The sequence below is a fragment of the Pseudophryne corroboree genome, chromosome 3 (genome assembly GCF_028390025.1).
Source record: "Pseudophryne corroboree isolate aPseCor3 chromosome 3, aPseCor3.hap2, whole genome shotgun sequence".
NCBI classification, from domain to species: Eukaryota; Metazoa; Chordata; class Amphibia; order Anura; family Myobatrachidae; genus Pseudophryne; species Pseudophryne corroboree.
In genome coordinates, this window is record NC_086446.1 from 418,515,825 (window position 1) to 418,536,172 (window position 20,348).

General features: G+C 46.8%; 1 protein-coding gene and 1 pseudogene across 2 annotated transcripts in view; both read left to right on the top strand.

The window, feature by feature from the left end:
- ZHX3 (zinc fingers and homeoboxes 3) overlaps positions 1-4,416 on the top strand; it is a 101,473-nt gene extending 97,057 nt beyond the window's left edge. For both annotated transcript variants that reach the window (XM_063960248.1, XM_063960249.1), the window contains exon 2: positions 1,374-4,416. In XM_063960248.1, coding sequence (XP_063816318.1) covers positions 1,517-4,351 — 2,835 coding nt within the window. In that variant the 5' untranslated portion in view covers positions 1,374-1,516 and the 3' untranslated portion in view covers positions 4,352-4,416. The remainder of the gene's footprint in view (positions 1-1,373) is intronic.
- Positions 4,417-19,959: 15,543 nt separating this feature from the next.
- Positions 19,960-20,078, top strand: LOC134896703 (5S ribosomal RNA; annotated as a pseudogene).
- Positions 20,079-20,348: the final 270 nt, after the last annotated feature.

Genomic DNA, 20,348 nt, shown 5'->3' on the forward strand with positions numbered 1-20,348 from the left:
TTCAACCCTCTTCTACCGTGTATCAGCAGGGGAGAGCCCGGGGAGCTTCCTCTCAGCGGTGCTGTGGAGAAAAAATGGCGCTGGTGAGTGCTGAGGGAGAAGCCCCGCCCCCTCGGCGGCGGGCTTCTGTCCCGCTTAAATAGTAATTTTGGCGGGGGCTCATACATATATACAGTGCCCAGCTGTATATATGTGTTCTTTTTGCCAATATGAGGTCCCAAATGCTGCCCAGGGCGCCCCCCCTGCGCCCTGCACCCTTACAGTGACCGGAGTATGTGAGGTGTGTGGAGCAATGGCAGCTGTGCGTTACCTCTAGTGAAGATCATAAAGTCTTCTGCCGCCTGTGATGTCTTCTTTTCTTCTCACTCACCCGGCTTCTGTCTTCCGGCTCTGCGAGGGGGGCGGCGGCGCGGCTCTGGGACGGATGGCGAGGGTGAGATCCTGCGTACCAATCCTTCTGGAGCTAATGGTGTCCAGTAGCCTAAGAAGCAGGACCTAGCTTCAGAGAGTAGGGCTGCTTCTCTCCCCTCAGTCCCTCGATGCAGGGAGTCTGTTGCCAGCAGAGCTCCCTGAAAATAAAAAAACCTAACAAAATACTTTCTATCAGTAAACTCAGGAGAGCTCACTGAAAAGCACCCAGCTCCTCTGGGCACAGTATCAAACTGAGGTCTGGAGGAGGGGCATAGAGGGAGGAGCCAGTGCACACCAGGAACTAAATTCTTTCTTAAAGTGCCCATGTCTCCTGCGGAGCCTGTCTATCCCCATGGTCCTTACGGAGTCCCCAGCATCCTCTAGGACGTTAGAGAAATAAATACTTTTAAATGGTCAGATGACCTAGACCACAGAGATCCTGGCATATTTGACCTGGTACATTTGGATACAGACCCATGTGTTGTGCTGAATACCTATAAGAATTCGGTACGCCTACCTGTGTGCTTGTAGGGCCAATATTGGTAACCGGTAATACTACGCTATGTGGCGATCTCTGTTTCCTTGAATAACAGATGGTGTGAAACAACCTGAGTGGAGTTTTGATAGGCCTTTTACAAAGATATTATCTGGTACGCATTCATTATTCTCTGAGTGTCATTACACACATTAAGAACTGACTACACCATTAGGCGCTTGTTCTTCTCCATCCTCTTTGTCATATATATATATATGTGTGTGTGTGTGTAATAAATATATTATATATATATATATATATATATGTAATTTAGATAAGCCTTTGAACACATTACTGTGTTTTGCTTATAGATGAATATTTGACTTTGTTCATCTAATGCATGTTCCCAAGCTGGAAGTAAACTGCTTAAAAAATACACATTTTATATAGTAAGAAGTATAATCCATTTCTTTTTCTTCACTTTTAGGATTTTGCAACGCAAGCTGGAGCCGTGTGAATCATCGTGCCCAGAGTGTGATGTCTCGCACAATATCCACCTAAGTTTCAGTTAATCAGAACATTTCATACCTTCTAATATTTTGATTGTGAATACAAAAAATATATAGAATCATGGCAAGCAAAAGAAAGTCCACCACACCTTGTATGATACCCCTGAAGACCCTAGCCCTGGAGAGTGGCACAGAATTGGCTGAAGAATTCAAGGACAAAAGCTCCAAAGATGAACCTCAGCAAATATTACCAGATCTTATGGACAGCAATAATGAGATGCTATCTAATGGGCATCAAAACCTCGATGGTATGAGATTTTTTTGCAAGTACTGCAATTTTGGCTCTCATGAGACAAGCCCATTTGTTGAACACATGAACTCAAAACACAATGACTTTAGAGAGGATCCCTCATATGTTTGTATTGTATGCAGCTTTTTGGTAAAAGACCCTAAGGAGCTGGAAGCTCACAATGCAGATTGTCATCCTGGAGATTCTGACCTCTCCTGGACTGTGGCCAAGCATGAAAATTATACCGTTGTGGAGCAGAGTGTGAGTGGCCATAATACTGATCCAGATGTGACTGACCATTGTGCAGAGGAACGTTTAGACGATTACTCCGAAATATCAATTACTAAAACTCCTATAATGAAGAATATGAAAAATAAACTGGAAACAAAAAAAATAATCACCATAAAGGATAATGCCAACCATGTAAGTGAAGAGTTTGAGAAAAAAAGCCGCTTGACACCCAAGAATGGGTCCATATCTGTTAGCAAAGTCACCAACAATATTGTGAATTCTTCTCAGATTGTAAATGGCTCCATAATAGGAACTGTTCCTGTACTGCAGACTGGGGTGACGCAGCTTGTATCAATAAATGCTCCACAGTCCGTAATACAGCCAAAGCTTACTACATCAATCGTAGCACCAGTGCTACATAAACAATCTGTTGTACAGAAGTATCAAAGTCACCAACTTCCTACTGCAAAGTCCCTTCCCAAAGTAATGATTCCTTTAAGCAGCATTCCAACCTACAACTCGTCCATGGATTCTAACTGTTTCCTTAAAAACAATTTCAATAAATTCCCTTACCCTACAAAGGCAGAGCTTTGCTATCTAACAGTGGTTACAAAATACCCAGAAGAGCAGATCAAAATCTGGTTTACAGCACAACGGCTTAAACAAGGTATCAGCTGGTCACCTGAGGAAATTGAAGACTCCAGGAAGAAGATGTTTAACACTGTAATCCAGTCCATCCCCCAGCCTGTACCTCAGCCAACTATAACTGTTTTGAATGCACCACTTGTAGCCAGTGCAGGCAACGTTCAGCACATTATTCAAGCTGCTCTTCCAGGGCAGATTGTCGGTCAACCGCAAGGAGCAGGGGGTTTGCTTGTTACTCAACCTATTATTACAAATGGAATCCAAGGAACTGCTACTTCAGTGTCCCTAACAGTGACGCCTTTTCACACCAGTCAAACCACAACTGCGGCTAGTACAGCATCGTTATCTGGAAAATTAAATATTTCATCTAAACCAGTTACAACCACCTCTCCCAGCATGCTGTCACCAAACGCTTACGATCCCATTGTTTCAAGATGCAAAAAGTCAAGACAGCAGCTTAGTGCTCTCAAAAACAGTTTTTGCAAAAGTCAGTTTCCCTCACATGGTGAGGTTGCAAAGCTGACCAGAATTACCGGTCTGTCCACAAGGGATGTTAGAAAATGGTTTAGTGATAAGAGATATCACTTCCGTAACAAACCTTCATCTTATTTTGCGGAGTCTGGTGATCTGGTATCTGACCCCCAATCTGATACAATGTTTACTATGGTGAAAGAACCTGATGACTTCGCTCTTCCAACAAGTGGACATGCTCCATCACATACTCAATCACATACTCCATCACATGCTCCATCACATACTCCATCACATGCTCCAAGGAGACAGTCATGGAACCAGGCTCCAGACTTTACACTCACACGATACAAAGAGAGGGCACCTGAGCAGCTCAGAGCTCTGGAAGGTAGCTTTGCTCGGGATAGCTGTCCTTCTGTGGAGGAGGTGAACCGACTTCGGAGTGAGACTAAAATGACAAGGCGTGAAATAGATGGCTGGTTCTCGGAGAAACGCAAGAAGATAGCAGAAGATCTCAAGAAAGATCATTCACATTTTGATGATGATATTGAAATTTCAGCTGACGAGATGGAGATCTATGATGTTAAAGTTTCTGATGATTTAGAGTCTCATGTAGAGAACAGTTCTCCAGTATCTGAGCGAAAAGTAAACCCAATAAAAATCAATCTAAAGGCTCTCCGTGTGACAGAGTCAGGGGACAACACCGAGAGTTCAAAGGATAATAGTATGGCAAGTGATGGTGGCAGTAGGCCATCCACACCTCAGAAAAATAGACAGTCCTGTAAAAAAACTGCCCAACAGCGAGACTTTTTAAAGCAAATGTTTGTCAAGACACAATGGCCATCTGTAGAGGAGTATGATAACTTGGTGGAGCAGACTGGGCTTCCACGTACAGATGTTGTACGCTGGTTTGGGGATTGCAGATACTCTTATAAAAATGGCAATTTAAAGTGGTATGACAGCTATCAAAAAGTTTTTAATGACCTTAAACCTCTATCCCACCAGCCTCTTCTGGACTATTATAGTCAGCAGCAAATAGTTTGTGAAGATGATATTGATGATCTTTGTGAGAAGACTGGGATGTCTGCAGATGATATCAGAGCCTGGTTTGCGGAAAGGCTGGAAGAAGACAAACAGGGTGCCTCAGATGAGGGCAGTGATGACCCACAGTTGGATTATGCTGAGAGGTCTAAGAAGCAGAAAGAAGTCACACATGATGGGATCTCAGAGGTTGCTGATGGCTGGGAGCCCAATGGTCAGGAAACCAGTGCAGATTCCAGGTCTCTGCAGTCAATTGCTCAGCTTGGTAAGAAATCATAGTAGTGTCATATATCATTTGTCTTCTTGCAATCAGTTTGTAATAGGTATCCAAACTAAGTTGACTCATGAGGTACAAAAGTTCCATAATAAATATATAAAATAAATGAGAAAAAAATTACAGTGCATGATCTTGTTTTTATCTGGAGGCATAACGAGGCTTTTTCCCCCATACAGAAATACTTTTACGTTTGGTTTGTATTTTAGCTTTTGATGCCTTTTTGGAGTAAGGGCCTGATTCATAGATGTACGCCATTACAGCACTGGCTGAGTCAGAAATCGCAGCTATGTGCAAAAATATGCAAATGCCTGCCAATAGATGCCCTGTGTAAGGTAGCAGGCAACACACTAAGCAGACTCTGCTACACCCCTTTCCTTATCTGTGTTGTGCGTGGAACTGCCGGGGTTCAAGAATACACCACCATTGATGCAACATTGGACGTACATCGATTCTTCGAGTAAGTTGTGGGCTGTGCTGATTCAGGTACAGCTCCAAAATATGGCCTCTAAGCATGTGGTTCCGTTATTGGGAATGCAGCCGGAACTCCCATAACACGCTCATGGTCCAGCCTCCTCTTTACGTTCACTTTCGCTCACCTCTCTGACTCTACCTACTAATGTCGATCGCAGTGGACTTTTTAGGACTTTGCTATTACGGAAACTTTAAGAATGTTTTCTCAAACACCAACTTGCACAGTAAGGCTTTGCGCGTGCGCAATAATGCTTTCCTCTGTGCTTTGTGCAGTAAGTCTTTCCTATGTGTGTTGCACATGCTCAGTTGCAAAACAATCGCTCAACTGCGAAAACCTTGGCATTGCGTACAACTCTGAATTGGGTCCTAAAGCTGGATACACACTATTAAATGATCTATCTAATCTTTCTGGTTGGAACGAAAATCTTGTAATGTATGGGAGCAAATAACAATTAACCACTTGCTCCCAAACACTGGAAAACAGACAAAAATGGTCATTTCGACAAATTGGTTAAATACATTTTGATTTAACCAAATATCCGAATAACCATTTTTACACACTTTCTGGCTTTTGGGAGCTAATGGTTGATTGCCATTTGCTCCCATACATTACCAGATTTTCTTAACCAACCAGAAAGAGTTGACAGATAAGCTGGATACACACTGTAAGATTAAGTCCTGGCAAGTTAAATGGCCACTAACCATAAATGTTCACTTCATACTGTAAAGTATTTTATAGCTTTAGGTAACTTGCATGTAGAATCTTTCTGTACCATGGCAGGATTTAGGTTGTGGCATGTTCTACAGTGTCAACATGGTCATTATATTGATGTTGTATCGATAGTAACAATGTTTTCTCCGGCAAGGTCCTCAGGTTATCCACAGGATAACATTGGGCTATGAGGGTGCGACAGCAGATTTGCACCAATCTGTCAAAGCTTTCGGCCTCCCAGCATGCAACGGGCCCATCCATATATCCCCGCCTCCTGGCTCGGGCAAATCAGTTTTTTGTTTGGTGCGGCAGGAGCCGGTCTGTGGTCAAGAGGGCTGCTGTTTTTTTTAGCAGCCATAAGCTTTTTTTTATTATTTTATTTTCTTAGTCTTACTATTTTTTTGAGCGATCTTTCTAAAAAAACCCCGTCTTATACATGCCTTAGAGTTGCTACAACAACTCCCCGCTGGGTCGCGACCACGCTTACCCACGAGTACAGTGCTGTTTCGGTGGACGTCTGTGTCAGGTGTACTAGCAAGTCCAGCAGACATTACAAGGCTATGGTCGGAGCTCGGGGAGAATATAAGGCATCGGTTTTGCTCAGAGGGGGAACACTGACACAGCTGCACTGTTTTGGGAGAAGACTACCAAACAGTCGCTGACGCAGCTGCCACCTAGGGTGCACCAGCGCTAGGCCCTAGGGATCATAGGCTCCAGGGGTGGGGTAGTATGAGGCCGCGATCCCTAGGGTTGATGGCAGTGGGGAGTCAGACGCTCCCTTGGTCGTCCCTTTCCCTGGTTCATGACCAGTTTTCTCTGAGTCTCCTACCATGAACTGATTTCCCGCTTCCGTCTGAGACTCTGTGAATCTAAGGAGACCCAGTCGCAGCATAGGCGGCTGTGTGACTGGTGCGTCTGTTCACTGGGCGAGTGTGTACAATGTTAGCGTTTGGATCCACTCAGCGTTTGCTAATGTATTGATCGATCCTGGAAGCTTGGTGAGTCTCCCTGTATCCCACTCTACTGAGTCTGGTAATAGAGCAACAAGTCTCTGTCTACCTTTGAGTACGAATAGTTGGATAAGTGCCTAATGCATATGAGTCTGATAACTATTGCTGCTGTTTCTCTAACGTCCTAAGTGGATGCTGGGACTCCGTAAGGACCATGGGGAATAGCGGCTCCGCAGGAGACAGGGCACAAAATAAAAGCTTGAGATATCAGGTGGTGTGCACTGGCTCCTCCCCCTATGACCCTCCTCCAAGCCAGTTAGATTTTTGTGCCCGGCCGAGAAGGGTGCAAACTAGGTAGCTCTCCAGAGCTGCTTAGAATAAAAGTTTAGTTAGGTTTTTTTATTTTCAGTGAGTCCTGCTGGCAACAGGCTCACTGCATCGTGGGACTAAGGGGAGAAGAAGCGAACTCACCTGAGTGCAGAGTGGATTGGGCTTCTTAGGCTACTGGACGTTAGCTCCAGAGGGACGATCACAGGTTCAGCCTGGATGGGTCACCGGAGCCGCGCCGCCGTCCCCCTTACAGAGCCAGAAGAGACGAAGGTCCGGTGAAAGCGGCGGCAGAAGACATCCTGTCTTCAAGACTAAGGTAGCGCACAGCACCGCAGCTGTGCGCCATTGCTCTCAGCACACTTCACACTCCGGTCACTGAGGGTGCAGGGCGCTGGGGGGGAGCGCCCTGAGACGCAATATAACACACATATACCTTAGCTGGCAAAAGGAATACATCACATATAGCTCCAGGGCTATATGGATGTATTTTTTCCCCTGCCATTTTACACAAAAAAGCGGGAGTTAAGGACGTCGTGAAGGGGCGGGGCCTATCTCCTCCGCACACTGGCGCCATTATTCCCTCACAGCTCCGCTGGAAGGACGGCTCCCTGATTCTCCCCTGCAGTACTGCATCTGATTCAGGGTAAAAAAGAGAAGGGGGGGCATTTTGGCAGCAAATAACTAGATTAACAGCAGCTATAAGGGATTAACACTTATATAAGGTTATCCCTGTATATATATAGCGCTGGGTGTGTGCTGGCAGACTCTCCCTCTGTCTCTCCAAAGGGCTAAGTGGGGTCCTGTCCTCTATCAGAGCATTCCCGGTGTGTGTGCTGTGTGTCGGTACGCGTGTGTCGACATGTATGAGGAGGAAAATGAGGTGGAGGCGGAGCAGTTGCCTGTGTTAGTGATGTCACCCCCTAGGGAGTCGACACCTGACTGGATGATTGTGTTTAAGCAATTAAGTGATAATGTCAGCAATTTACAAAAAACTGTTGACGACATGAGAAAGCCGGCAAATCAATTAGTGCCTGTTCAGGCGTCTCAGACACCCTCAGGGGCCCTAAAACGGCCGCTACCTCAGTGGGTCGACACGGATCCAGATACAGATACTGAATCTAGTGTCGACGGTGACGAGACAAACGTAATGTCCAGTAGGGCCACACGTTACATGATCACGGCAATGAAAGAGGCATTGAACCTTTCTGACACTACAAATACCTCAAAGGCGGGTATTATGTGGGGTGTGAAAAAACTGCCAATAGTTTTTCCTGAGTCTGAGGAAATAAATGAGGTGTGTGATAAAGCGTGGGTTTCCCCCGATAAAAAACAGCTAATTTCTAATAAGTTATTAGCACTATACCCTTTCCCGCCAGAGGTTAGGGCACGGTGGGAAACACCCCCTAGGGTAGATAAGGCGCTCACACGTTTATCTAAACAAGTAGCGTTACCGTCCCCTGATACGGCCACCCTCAAAGAACCAGCTGATAGGAGGCTGGAAAATATCCTGAAAAGTATATACACACATACTGGTGTTATACTGCGACCAGCAATCGCATCAGCCTGGATGTGCAGTGCTGGAGTCGCATGGGCGGATTCCCTGACTGAGAATATTGATACCCTGGATAGGGACAATATTCTGTTAACTATAGAACATTTAAAGGATGCATTGCTATATATGCGTGATGCGCAGAGGGATATTTGTACCCTGGCATCAAGAGTAAGCGCAATGTCCATCTCTGCCAGAAGAGCATTATGGACCAGACAGTGGTCAGGGGACGCAGATTCCAAACGGCACATGGAAGTATTGCCGTATAAGGGGGAGGAGTTATTTGGGGCTGGTCTAACAGACCTGGTGGCAACGGCTGGAAAATCCACCTTTTTACCCCAGGTTACTTCACATCAACAGAAAAAGACACACTCTTTTCAAACTCAGTCCTTTCGTTCCCATAAGTACAAGCGAGCAAAAGGTCACTCTTTTCTGCCCAAGGGCAGAGGAAGAGGAAAAAGGCAGCACCATGCAGCCGCTTCCCAGGAGCAGAAGCCCTCCCCTGCTTCTGCCAAGTCTTCAGCATGACGCTGGGGCTTTACAAGCAGACTCAGACACGGTGGGGGCCCGTCTCAAGTATTTCAACGCGCAGTGGGCTCACTCGCAAGTGGATCCCTGGATTCTACAGGTAGTATCACAGGGGTACAAACTGGAATTCGAGGCGTTTCCTCCTCATCGGTTCCTGAAGTCTGCTTTACCAAAGTCTCCCTCCGACAGGGAGGCAGTTCTGGAAGCCATTCACAAGCTGTACTCCCAGCAGGTGATAATCAAGGTACCCCTCTTACAACAGGGGAAGGGGTATTATTCCACACTATTTGTGGTACCGAAGCCGGACGGCTCGGTGAGACCAATATTAAATCTAAAATCTTTGAACACTTACATAAAAAGGTTCAAATTCAAGATGGAGTCACTCAGAGCGGTGATAGCGAACCTGGAAGAGGGGGACTATATGGTGTCGCTGGACATCAAGGATGCTTATCTCCACGTCCCAATATATCCTTCTCACCAAGGGTACCTCAGGTTTGTAGTACAAAACTGTCATTATCAGTTTCAGACGCTGCCGTTTGGATTGTCCACGGCGCCTCGGGTCTTTACCAAGGTAATGGCCGAAATGATGATTCTTCTACGAAGAAAAGGCATCTTAATTATCCCTTACTTGGACGATCTCCTGATAAGGGCAAGAACCAAGGAACAGTTAGAAGTCGGAGTGGCACTATCTCAGGTAGTGCTAAGTCAGCACGGATGGATTCTAAATATTCCAAAATCGCAGCTGATTCCAACGACACGTCTACTGTTCTTAGGAATGATTCTGGACACAGTCCAGAAGAAGGTGTTTCTCCCGGAGGAGAAGGCCAGGGAGTTATCCGAGCTAGTCAGGAACCTCCTAAAACCAGGACAGGTCTCAATGCATCAGTGCACAAGGGTCTTGGGAAAAATGGTGGCTTCTTACGAAGCGATTCCATTCGGAAGATTCCATGCAAGAACTTTTCAGTGGGATCTACTGGGAAAATGGTCCGGATCGCATCTTCAGATGCATCAACGGATAACCCTGTCGCCAAGGACAAGGGTGTCTCTCCTGTGGTGGCTTCAGAGGGCTCATCTACTAGAGGGCCGCAGATTTGGCATTCAGGATTGGATCCTGGTAACCACGGATGCCAGCCTGAGAGGCTGGGGAGCAGTCACACAGGGAAGGAATTTCCAGGGCTTGTGGTCAAGCATGGAAACATCTCTTCATATAAACATTCTAGAACTAAGGGCCATTTACAATGCCTTAATTCAAGCAAAACCTCTGCTTCAGGGTCAGGCGGTGTTGATCCAGTCGGACAACATCACGTCAGTCGCCCACATAAACAGACAGGGCGGCACGAGAAGCAGGAGGGCAATGGCAGAAACTGCAAGGATTCTTCGCTGGGCGGAAAATCATGTGATAGCACTGTCAGCAGTGTTCATTCCGGGAGTGGACAACTGGGAAGCAGACTTCCTCAGCAGACACGACCTTCACCCGGGAGAGTGGGGACTTCACCCAGAAGTCTTCCACCAAATTGTAAACCGTTGGGAAAGACCAAAGGTGGACATGATGGCGTCACGTCTAAACAAAAAACTGGACAGATATTGCGCCAGGTCAAGGGACCCTCAGGCAATAGCAGTGGACGCTCTGGTAACGCCTTGGGTGTACCAGTCAGTGTATGTATTCCCTCCTCTGCCCCTCATACCGAAAGTATTGAGAATCATAAGAAGGAGAGGAGTAAGAACTATACTCGTGGTTCCGGATTGGCCAAGAAGGTCTTGGTACCCGGAACTTCAAGAGATGCTCACGGACGAACCGTGGCCTCTACCTCTAAGACAGGACCTGCTACTGCAGGGGCCTTGTCTGTTCCAAGACTTACCGCGGCTGCGTTTGACGGCATGGCGGTTGAACGCCGGATCCTGAAGGACAAGGGCATTCCAGAAGAAGTCATCCCTACTCTGGTAAAAGCCAGAAAGGAAGTAACCGCAAAACATTATCTCCGCATTTGGCGTAAATATGTTGCGTGGTGTGAGGCCAAGAAGGCCCCTACACAGGAATTTCAACTGGGTCGTTTCTTGCATTTCCTGCAAACAGGACTGTCTATGGGCCTAAAATTAGGGTCCATTAAGGTTCAAATTTCGGCCCTGTCGATATTCTTCCAGAAAGAACTGGCTTCAGTACCTGAAGTTCAGACATTTGTGAAAGGGGTGCTGCACATACAACCTCCTTTTGTGCCTCCAGTGGCACCTTGGGATCTCAATGTTGTGTTGAGATTTCTAAAATCACACTGGTTTGAACCATTGTCTACGGTAGATTTAAAATATCTCACGTGGAAGGTGTCGATGCTGTTGGCCTTGGCTTCAGCTAGGCGTGTGTCAGAATTGGCGGCTTTATCATGTAAAAGCCCTTACCTAAATTTTCATTCTGACAGGGCGGAATTGAGGACTCGTCCTCAATTTCTACCTAAGGTGGTTTCTGCATTTCACATGAACCAACCTATTGTGGTACCTGCGGCTACTAGGGACTTAGAGGACTCTAAGTTGCTGGACGTTGTCAGGGCCTTGAAAATATGTTTCCAGGACGGCTGGAGTCAGGAAAACTGACTCGCTGTTTATCCTGTATGCACCCAACAAGCTGGGTGCTCCTGCTTCAAAGCAGACGATTGCTCGTTGGATTTGTAGTACAATTCAGCTTGCACATTCCGTGGCAGGATTGCCACAGCCAAAATCAGTAAAAGCCCATTCCACAAGGAAAGTGGGCTCATCTTGGGCGGCTGCCCGAGGGGTCTCGGCTTTACAACTTTGCCGAGCAGCTACTTGGTCAGGGGCAAACACGTTTGCTAAATTCTACAAATTTGATACCCTGGCTGAGGAGGACCTGGAGTTCTCTCATTCGGTGCTGCAGAGTCATCCGCACTCTCCCGCCCGTTTGGGAGCTTTGGTATAATCCCCATGGTCCTTACGGAGTCCCAGCATCCACTTAGGACGTTAGAGAAAATAAGATTTTACTTACCGATAAATCTATTTCTCGTAGTCCGTAGTGGATGCTGGGCGCCCATCCCTAGTGCGGATTGTCTGCAATACTTGTATATAGTTATTGTTACAAAAAATTCGGGTCATTATTGTTGAGCCATCCTTTCAGAGGCTCCTTTAAATTTATCATACTGTTAACTGGGTTCAGATCACGAGTTGTACGGTGTGATTGGTGTGGCTGGTATGAGTCTTACCCGGGATTCAATATCCTTCCTTATTATGTACGCTCGTCCGGGCACAGTATCCTAACTGGCTTGGAGGAGGGTCATAGGGGGAGGAGCCAGTGCACACCACCTGATATCTCAAGCTTTTATTTTGTGCCCTGTCTCCTGCGGAGCCGCTATTCCCCATGGTCCTTACGGAGTCCCAGCATCCACTACGGACTACGAGAAATAGATTTATCGGTAAGTAAAATCTTATTTTTTGCGACTGAATACGGTTAAATTCTATATAAGTTAATGCAGTAATATGTTTCTCCTATATACTCGAAATGTATTTGTAGTTGATTGTGCTCATATTGCTTACTATACTAATGTATAACCTGTGACTGACTGACAGTGTGATTGCTGACTTTACTATAATTCTGTCAGTTTTTCTGTGCATTCCGATCCTCAATGCTGGTGCAAAGCAGGGTAGGGTCGGATTGTGTGTCACTTTAACAAATTTTATAGTGATTACAGTCACAAATTGTGTAGTAACACTGTACAGGTGTGTGATTTATCATGTCTTAGAGCGGTAAGAGTGTGGAAAATACACTTTTGACAGCAGCACCAACAACACTCATTTCATGTTTGTCTTGTGAAGCTGAGTTAACCTATCAGGATCTGGTTTAATGGGATTATGTGCAAAATGTTTTATTTGTCACCGAAGCCTCTTAAATAACCGAGGCAAGCACAGGTTCCAGTTGAACCTTCATGGGCCACTTTGCACAGACATTATCCAATATAGCTGAGCAGATAATACCAGCTCCTATACCAGGGACAGGTTACACTATTAAGCCTTACATGCAACATTCATTCTGAGGGTTTTCCACCTCAGGAATTGGCAGCCTCTCAACAAAAGCAGGCTGAAAGGCCGGTGTAAGTAAATCACATAAACATCTCCACAGTCAACACATTCGTCGGAGGACTCCTTGCACTTCGGAGGAAGGTCTCAGCTCAGGGGACATACCTGAGCTAATTAGTACTATGTAAGCCATTCTATCCTTAGCAGAAGCAGCAGCAGAGCCTGTGTTAAAAACTAAGGCAACTGTGTTTAAACGTCCCAAAACAGCTGATGGAAATTATGCAAGAGGTTGGGTTACGCCCAGTAATAAGTTAGAATTCCAAGAAATGGAATTTCAATTTCTCTAACGTCCTAGTGGATGCTGGGGACTCCGTCAGGACCATGGGGAATAGCGGCTCCGCAGGAGACAGGGCACAAAAGCAAGCTTTTAGGATCACATGGTGTGTACTGGCTCCTCCCCCTATGACCCTCCTCCAAGCCTCAGTTAGGTTTTTGTGCCCGTCCGAGCAGGGTGCAATCTAGGTGGCTCTCCTAAAGAGCTGCTTAGAAAAAGTTTTTAGGTTTATTATTTTCAGTGAGTCCTGCTGGCAACAGGCTCACTGCATCGAGGGACTTAGGGGAGAGATTTTCAACTCACCTGCGTGCAGGATGGATTGGAGTCTTAGGCTACTGGACATAGCTTCAGAGGGAGTCGGAACACAGGTCACCCTGGGGTTCGTCCCGGAGCCGCGCCGCCGATCCCCCTTACAGATGCTGAAGATCGAGGGTCCGGAAACAGGCGGCAGAAGGCTCTTCAGCCTTCATGAAGGTAGCGCACAGCCCTGCAGCTGTGCGCCATTGTTGCTACACACTTCACACTGAACGGTCACGGAGGGTGCAGGGCGCTGCTGGGGGCGCCCTGGGCAGCAATATTTAATACCTTTGATGGCAAAGAATACATCACATATAGCCATTGAGGCTATATGTATGTATTTAACCCAGGCCAGATATCTCAAAACCCGGGAGAAAAGCCCGCCGAAAAGGGGGCGGGGCTTATTCTCCTCAGCACACAGCGCCATTTTCCTGCTCAGCTCCGCTGTGAGGAAGGCTCCCAGGACTCTCCCCTGCACTGCACTACAGAAACAGGGTAACAAAGAGAAGGGGGGCATATTTTGGCGATATTTATATATTTAAAGCGCATATAACAAAAACAACACCTTTTAGGGTTGTTTATATACATTTTATAGCGCTTTTGGTGTGTGCTGGCAAACTCTCCCTCTGTCTCCCCAAAGGGCTAGTGGGGTCCTGTCTTCGATAAGAGCATTCCCTGTGTGTCTGCGGTGTGTCGGTACGTGTGTGTCGACATGTATGAGGACGATGTTGGTGTGGAGGCGGAGCAATTGCCGGTAATGGTGATGTCACCCCCTAGGGAGTCGACACCGGAATGGATGGCTTTAATTATGGAATTACGTGATAATGTTAGTACATTACAAAAGTCAGTTGACGAAATGAGACGGCCGGAAAACCAGTTAGTACCTGCTCAGGCGTCTCAGACACCGTCAGGGGCTGTAAAACGTCCCTTACCTCAGTCAGTCGACACAGGTACCGACACAGATGAATCTAGTGTCGACGGTGAAGAAACAAACGTATTTTCCAATAGGGCCACACGTTATATGATCACGGCAATGAAGGAGGCTTTGCAGATCTCTGATACTGCAGGTACCTCAAAAAGGGGTATTATGTGGGGGGTGAAAAAACTACCTGTAGCTTTTCCAGAATCAGAGGAATTGAATGACGTGTGTGATGAAGCGTGGGTTAACCCAGATAGAAAACTGCTAATTTCTAAGAAGTTATTGGCATTATACCCTTTCCCACCAGAGGTTAGGGCGCGCTGGGAAACACCCCCTAGGGTGGATAAAGCGCTCACACGTTTATCAAAACAAGTGGCGTTGCCGTCTCCAGATACGGCCGCCCTCAAGGATCCAGCAGATAGGAGGCTGGAAACTACCCTGAAGAGTATATACACGCATACTGGTGTTATACTCCGACCAGCAATAGCCTCAGCCTGGATGTGCAGTGCTGGGGTAGTGTGGTTGGATTCCCTGACTGAAAATATTGATACCCTGGATAGGGACAGTATTTTATTGACTCTAGAGCAATTAAAGGATGCGTTTCTTTATATGCGAGATGCTCAGAGGGATGTTTGCACTCTGGCATCGAGAGTAAGTGCGATGTCCATATCTGCCAGAAGAAGTTTATGGACGCGACAGTGGTCAGGTGATGCGGATTCCAAAAGGCATATGGAAGTATTGCCATATAAAGGAGAGGAATTATTTGGGGTTGGTCTATCGGATCTGGTGGCCACGGCAACTGCCGGCAAATCCACTTTTTTACCTCAGACCCCCTCCCAACAGAAAAAGACACCGTCTTTTCAGCCGCAGTCCTTTCGCTCCTATAAAAACAAGCGGGCAAAAGGACAGTCTTATCTGCCACGAGGCAGAGGAAAGGGTAAGAGAGGGCAGCAAGCAGCCCCTGCCCAGGACCAGAAGCCCGCCCCGGGTTCTACAAAGCCATCAGCATGACGCTGGGGCTTTACAAGCGGACTCAGGAGCGGTGGGGGGTCGACTAAAGATTTTCAGCAATCAGTGGGCTCGCTCACAGGTGGACCCGTGGATCCTGCAGATAGTATCTCAGGGTTACATGTTGGAATTCGAAAGATCTCCCCCTCGCCGTTTCCTAAAGTCTGCTTTACCAACGTCTCCCTCAGAAAGGGCGACGGTATTGGAAGCCATTCACAAGCTGTATTCTCAGCAGGTGATAGTCAAGGTACCCCTCCTACAACAGGGAAAGGGGTATTATTCCACACTATTTGTGGTACCGAAGCCGGACGGTTCGGTAAGACCTATTCTAAATCTGAAATCCTTGAACCTGTACATACAGAAATTCAAGTTCAAGATGGAGTCACTAAGAGCAGTGATAGCGAATCTGGAAGAAGGGGACTTCATGGTGTCCCTGGACATAAAAGATGCTTATCTGCATGTCCCAATTTACCCCTCACACCAAGGGTATCTCAGGTTCGTGATACAAGACTGTCATTATTAGTTTCAAACGCTGCCGTTTGGGTTGTCCACGGCACCTCGGGTCTTTACCAAGGTAATGACCGAAATGATGGTTCTTCTACGAAGAAAAGGCGTATTAATTATCCCTTACTTGGACGATCTCCTGATAAGGGCAAAGTCCAGAGAACAGCTGGAAGTCGGTGTAGCACTAACCCAAGTAGTGCTTCAACAACACGGGTGGATTCTGAATCTTCCAAAATCTCAATTGTCCCCGACAACACGTCTGCTGTTCCTGGGAATGATTCTGGACACGGTTCAGAAAAAGGTGTTTCTCCCGGAGGAGAAAGCAAGGGAGTTATCCGAACTTGTCAGGAACCTCCTAAAACCAGGAAATGTGTCAGTACATCAATGCACAAGAGTCCTGGGAAAGATGGTGGCTTCTTACGAAGCAATTCCATTCGGCAGATTCCATGCACGAATATTTCAGTGGGATCTGCTGGACAAATGGTCCGGATCGCATCTGCACATGCATCAGCGGATAACACTGTCACCAAGGACAAGGTTGTCTCTCCTGTGGTGGTTGCAGAGTGCCCATCTGTTAGAGGGCCGCAGGTTCGGCATACAGGACTGGTAGTCCTGGTGACTACGGATGCCAGCCTACGGGGCTGGGGAGCAGTCACACAGGGAAGAAACTTCCAGGGTGTATGGTCAAACCTGGAGACGTCTCTTCACATAAATATACTAGAGCTAAGAGCAATCTACAATGCTCTAAGCTTGGCGAAACCGCTGCTTCAGGGTCAGCCGGTGTTGATCCAGTCGGACAACATCACGGCAGTCGCCCACGTAAACAGACAAGGCGGCACGAGAAGCAGAAGAGCAATGACAGAAGCTGCAAGGATTCTTCGCTGGGCGGAAAATCATGTCATAGCACTGTCAGCAGTGTTCATCCCGGGAGTGGACAACTGGGAAGCAGACTTCCTCAGCAGACACGACCTTCACCCGGGAGAGTGGGGACTTCATCCGGAAGTTTTCCACATGATTGTGAACCATTGGGAAAAACCAAAGGTGGACATGATGGCGTCTCGCCTCAACAAAAAACTGGACAGATATTGCGCTAGGTCAAGAGACCCTCAGGCAATAGCTGTGGACGCTCTGGTAACACCGTGGGTGTACCAGTCAGTGTATGTGTTTCCTCCTCTGCCTCTCATACCAAAGGTACTGAGAATTATACGGAAAAGGGGAGTAAGAACAATACTAGTGGCTCCGGATTGGCCAAGAAGAACTTGGTATCCGGAACTTCAAGAGATGCTCACGGAAGATCCGTGGCCTCTACCTCTAAGAAGGGATCTGCTTCAGCAGGGACCTTGTATGTTCCAAGACTTACCGCGACTGCGTTTGACGGCATGGCGGTTGAACGCCGGATTCTAAAAGAAAAGGGCATTCCAGAGGAAGTTATTCCTACCTTGATTAAAGCTAGGAAGGAAGTGACCGCACAACATTATCACCGCATTTGGAGAAAATATGTTGCGTGGTGTGAGGCCAAGAAGGCCCCAACGGAAGAATTTCAATTGGGTCGATTCCTACATTTCCTGCAGGCAGGATTGTCTATGGCAGTGGTTCCCAAACTGTGTGCCGTGGCACCCTGGGGTGCCGCGGGACACTTGCAGGGGTGCCTCAGGTTGGTGGTCAAGGACCAATTCAAACTATTTATTGTCAATTTAATAGGCAAAACCAGTGCTGATGGCTTCCAGTTATAAAATATGTGGCCAAACAGAAGCAAATCCTGTCTCTCACCACATAACTGAACGTAAGGATGACATATAAACATCATTTACTTAATCTAATATTTTTTTAAAAATTTCTCAATAAGAAACTTGTGGCCTAGGGGTGCCGTGAAAAAAAATCTGACACTCCAGGGTGCCGTGACTCACAAAAGTTTGGGAACCACTGGTCTATGGGCCTCAAATTGTGGTCTATTAAAGTTCAAATTTCGGCCTTATCAATCTTCTTCCAGAAAGAATTGGCTTCAGTGCCTGAAGTACAAACTTTTGTCAAGGGTGTACTACATATACAACCCCCAATTGTGCCTCCAGTGGCACCGTGGGATCTAAACGTAGTTTTGGAATTTCTCAAATCTCATTGGTTTGAGCCTCTCAAATCGGTAGATTTGAAGTATCTTACATGGAAAGTAACCATGCTATTGGCCCTGGCTTCAGCCAGGAGAGTTTCAGAGTTGGCGGCTTTATCGTACAAAAGCCCATATCTGATTTTCCATTCGGACAGGGCAGAACTGCGGACACGTCCTCATTTTCTCCCTAAGGTTGTTTCGGCTTTTCACTTGAACCAGCCTATTGTGGTGCCTGCGGCTACTAGCGACTTGGAGGACTCCAAGTTACTGGACGTTGTCAGAGCATTGAAAATATATATTTCAAGGACAGCTGGAGTCAGAAAATCTGACTCGTTGTTTATCTTGTATGCACCCAACAAGATGGGTGCTCCTGCGTCAAAGCAGACGATTGCTCGTTGGATCTGTAGCACAATTCAACTTGCACATTCTGTGGCAGGCCTGCCACAGCCTAAAACTGTAAAAGCCCACTCCACAAGGAAGGTGGGCTCATCTTGGGCGGCTGCCCGAGGGGTCTCGGCATTACAACTTTGCCGAGCAGCTACGTGGTCAGGGGAGAACACGTTTGTAAAATTTTACAAATTTGATACTCTGGCTAAAGAGGACTTGGAGTTCTCTCATTTGGTGCTGCAGAGTCATCCGCACTCTCCCGCCCGTTTGGGAGCTTTGGTATAATCCCCATGGTCCTGACGGAGTCCCCAGCATCCACTAGGACGTTAGAGAAAATAAGAATTTACTTACCGATAATTCTATTTCTCGTAGTCCGTAGTGGATGCTGGGCGCCCATCCCAAGTGCGGATTGTCTGCATTACTTGTACATAGTTATTGTTACAAAAATCGGGTTATTATTGTTGTGAGTCATCTTTTTTAAGAGGCTACTTCTTTGTTATCATACTGATAACTGGGTTCAGATCACAAGTTGTACGGTGTGATTGGTGTGGCTGGTATGAGTCTTACCCGGGATTCAAGATCCTTCCTTATTGTGTACGCTCGTCCGGGCACAGTACCTAACTGAGGCTTGGAGGAGGGTCATAGGGGGAGGAGCCAGTACACACCATGTGATCCTAAAAGCTTGCTTTTGTGCCCTGTCTCCTGCGGAGCCGCTATTCCCCATGGTCCTGACGGAGTCCCCAGCATCCACTACGGACTACGAGAAATAGAATTATCGGTAAGTAAATTCTTATTTTATTCTCGTCCAGCTGGGGATTGTTTAAAAAAGGGAGGTGGCTCCCAAAGTAGATTTGCATGTCATAGATTGGTGCGAAAATCTACATTAATTCTGCTTTCAACATAAATAAATGATGTCACGGATAGGAGAGTCGATGGTTTTCTTAAAAACTTTTTTTCCTTGTCTTGGGCAATTATTTGACCAGCCATGGCTTCAGCCTGGATAGCGTAAACAGTGGCAGCCTGTTCTGATGCATTGAAGGAGGATCTTTCAATGACATCCAGAGAACAAAAATCCCATATTGCACATATCAAACAGGCAGCAATAAGCGGCCCTGGAGATGTGTACAATTGCCTCCCAGGCATCCGCTCCAGCAGTAGCAGCTCGCAGAGCGGGTTGGCTATGTACATGGTAAGCAGACTCGGAATCTAGGAAGGTTCGTAGTCTTATCCTTGTTCACTGGAGATATTCTTTTTGGTAAAGAATTAAACAGTATTTTGGAAAAGGAAAGGGTAATGGCAAACAGTCCCAATCCGACAAGTCTAAAAGCTATTGGGCTACCAGAGGACCGGTTTTCAAATCTGAAGATAAGTCATCAGCCTGATGATGCGGCCTCCACCTGGGGGAACCCAGGGTGGGAGGCTAACGTCTTCAGTTTGCATAGATCTGGCAGTAGTCTACTACAGATGCCTGGGTGCAAGAAGCGGTATCTCACGGTTATGACCTACAGCCACACCACACTGGACATGCCCAATCTTATCTGATCGTGGAAGCTAAGCAGTGTTGGTCCTGGCTAATACTTGGATGGCAAACCACCTGGGAATACCAGGTGCTGTAGGCGTTTTCAAGAAACACCCTCATTAAAAACACCCTCATTTTTGCAGCCGTCTTCAGTGGAAATGAAGACCAGGGTTTTGCAAGAGGCAGTGCAGGAGTTGCTTCAGTCAGGAGTGATAATTACAGTTCTTCCTGCACAACGAGGACAAGGTTTTTATTCCAACCTGTTTGGAATAAAGCGCTCGAGCGGCTGGTGCTGAACCACCTGAGAGAAGCGACTAACTCTCAAATGGACCCCTTGCAGTATGCCTACCGTGCTAACAGGAGCATTGAG